Source organism: Hippocampus comes, unplaced genomic scaffold, assembly GCF_001891065.2.
Source record: "Hippocampus comes isolate QL1 unplaced genomic scaffold, H_comes_QL1_v1.1 scaffold158, whole genome shotgun sequence".
Taxonomy (NCBI): Eukaryota; Metazoa; Chordata; class Actinopteri; order Syngnathiformes; family Syngnathidae; genus Hippocampus; species Hippocampus comes.
The window spans coordinates 1575554-1578246 of NW_017805548.1; the positions used below are offsets into that span (position 1 = coordinate 1575554).

General features: G+C 37.2%; 1 protein-coding gene across 6 annotated transcripts in view; it reads right to left on the bottom strand.

Moving 5' to 3' along the window:
* Window positions 1–2693, bottom strand: part of sorcs1 (sortilin-related VPS10 domain containing receptor 1) — a 177144-nt gene that overhangs the window by 28880 nt on the left and 145571 nt on the right. For all 6 annotated transcript variants that reach the window (XM_019879670.1, XM_019879675.1, XM_019879671.1 and 3 more), the window contains one exon: window positions 594–765. In XM_019879670.1, coding sequence (XP_019735229.1) covers window positions 594–765 — 172 coding nt within the window. The remainder of the gene's footprint in view (window positions 1–593; window positions 766–2693) is intronic.

A 2693-nucleotide genomic window follows, 5' to 3' on the forward strand; every position in this document is an offset into this window, starting at 1 on the left:
TATATATATATATATATATACCTTTATTTATTTATTTATTCAGGAAATTTTCAGAAAAGTCCACTTTCATCTCTGTTAAATTAAATAAAAAAATACATTTCAAAAATGCTTGCTTATTTTTAGAAGTCCATGACCCAACTGGATGTGACACAAGCATCTTGAGCGGTGAAAGAGGAATTGTGAGAGATCCAACGAAAAGGTGGAGATAATATGGTTGGGTAAGCAATAAGCAATGTACCATTATGAATGTGGATGCATAAATCCGTGTCAAATGTATTAGCTGGCACACTAAAACATATCGTTTCATTGCCATGGGGACGACATCAAACACGAAGCACAGAAAAATGAGTGGGTGAGGGAGAAAAGGAGGACTCCAATGTCCGGCAGCATCGATATCCAGGAGATTCCTTTCAAGGGGAAACGTTGTAGTTTGCAGTTTAAATCTGAAATATCTCCTTTGTGATGCAGGCAGTCCAGGAACTTTTCTTGGAACATCTTTATTATCATGAGTACAGTTTGCGATCGTGAAGAAGTGCACTGCATCAAAGGCAATAGCTATTATTAAGTCCATGAAGTTGAGAAAAGGTAGTTACCTGTTCCAGAAAAATGAGAAAGGTGACATTCGTGCCCAGTACAGCTGACAGTGTACCATCACCGGTGACCAGGTGGAGACCTTTAGGGGCTTGCATGGGACATTGCTGCCTCTTGGCTGTGTACTCCACAATGACTCCATCTGTACAGTTGTTTGAGACCACCTTCCTGTAGCTAGTGTTGGGGGACAAAAAATACGGAAAAGTGGGTATGACTGATACAACGGCAAAAGCCTAAAAATACAATTATGTAATTTTAACATGAAGCAAAATGGAATCGGAATTACTGAAAATAGAATATTTTTTTAATGCAGTTAGTCACCACACCACAACAAGGTTGATGGGAGATGAAAATAAATCAGGCCTAAATTTCTCTCACATCTTACAGACAAAAGCTAATAAACAAATAATCAAAGATAAATTTAAAAACACTCAAGGAAAATATGTGAGTTTCTAATTCATCCCTCAAATGTGATAAAAACCAAAGGAATATGTATTTGAATGATAGATGGCAATATGTATCTTGTGATAAAATTGTGTCTGTAAAAGGGCCAAAATTATTTATTTTGCATGTGAATGAACTGCGTATGATGGCATAGGTGTCCAAACCTTTTCGTTTGAAGGCCACATGCAGAAAAATGGAAGGATGAAAGGGCCACTTGAAAACTTGTCAGCGTTTTGAAACATGCTAAAGTCAGCCAAGAAAGCAGTTATACATTGTTTGTATTGTCTAGTTAATTTCATCAGCTTTCTATTAAGGAAAATAGTTGATGATTTTTGGGGTGGTCAACAGCCTTCTATCTCACAGAATAGATCCAGCTGTGCACTTAACAGCAGCCGAATCCCATCTCCACATTCAGAACCAAAAAAAAAAAAAAAAACGCTCACAAGGTAACCAGTTACTTGAAGATCAGGACAAAGTGGCAGAAACAATTTTTGTCTCTAAAATTGAGTAAACTTTATTCATTACAGTGTTCTGAAGTTGAGATGTGTTATTCGTTTAATCTTTTATTTGATCTTCAAATATAGAGAAAAGTTCTACATTACACTTCTCACTGTGCCCACCTTCATCTTTTTTAAATAACTGTGTGGCCCATGTCAAATGTCATTTTTAGTATAAGATATTTTTTGTCCTGTCATGGGCTGCAAAAAATTTGATGCCGAGCCGCAAATGGCCTGCAACTGGTGTGAAAGGATGGAACAATCGTGATGATGACCTGAAAAGTGCCAGAAAATTTTGGAGTTTAAACGTTTGTTCAAATGTCAGGTTCTTGAAAAATATGAGAAAGAAGGTCGATCTCTTGATGATGTTTTGTGTTCATATATTTGGATTTCTGAGTGATGTTTGAGTTAATTGTTCTGAATAGGTTGATTATGTAAAAAGGGAATTTGAAATTAAGCGAGGGCTTTTGCCAATGCCTTTTCGGTCTATGTTTTTAGATGACCGATCGAAATAAATTGTCATTCATGAATTCATTTACAATTAATTAAAATTACAATTACTTGACAATAAATTCATTGTTCTTATGTGTGAGTTTTCTGTGTGATGACAGAAAACATGCGTGACAGCTTTATTCAGAGATGAAAGTCCTCCGGATTTTCCCGGAATTCCGGGTTTTTCAAATTTTTATGAAAATTTCTCCGGAGAATTGAGGAAAATTTGCATAATCCGGATATTAGTTGACAACATTGAACGAAGACGCGTTTGAGTTCGTTGTATTGCTTTCACGAGCGTAGCCATATTGAGGCACTACCACTAGTAACAGGAAAGAGATTTTTGTTTGTGTAATAACGACAGAAGGCATGATGGCGTTTGACTAATGGTTTTGTAGAACGAATGGCAACTCACAACAACAGGAGCAAGCGTCATTTTGCCTCTTGGGTTATACCATCTCAACAAGAACGTGGGGGATAGTCCCCAAACAATTTTCGTCTCTTTATAAACACACCTGCTAAACCCCAGTGGAACGAATAAAAGATGCCCTCAACAAGACAGTTGTCGTAAAAAATATATTTGGCCAAAAAGGGAAAAACACGGATTGGCAGAAAATCGTGTCCGTCCGACTTCGAGTGTCGTCTCGGCTGGCCTTGGTTTGCTGTTGT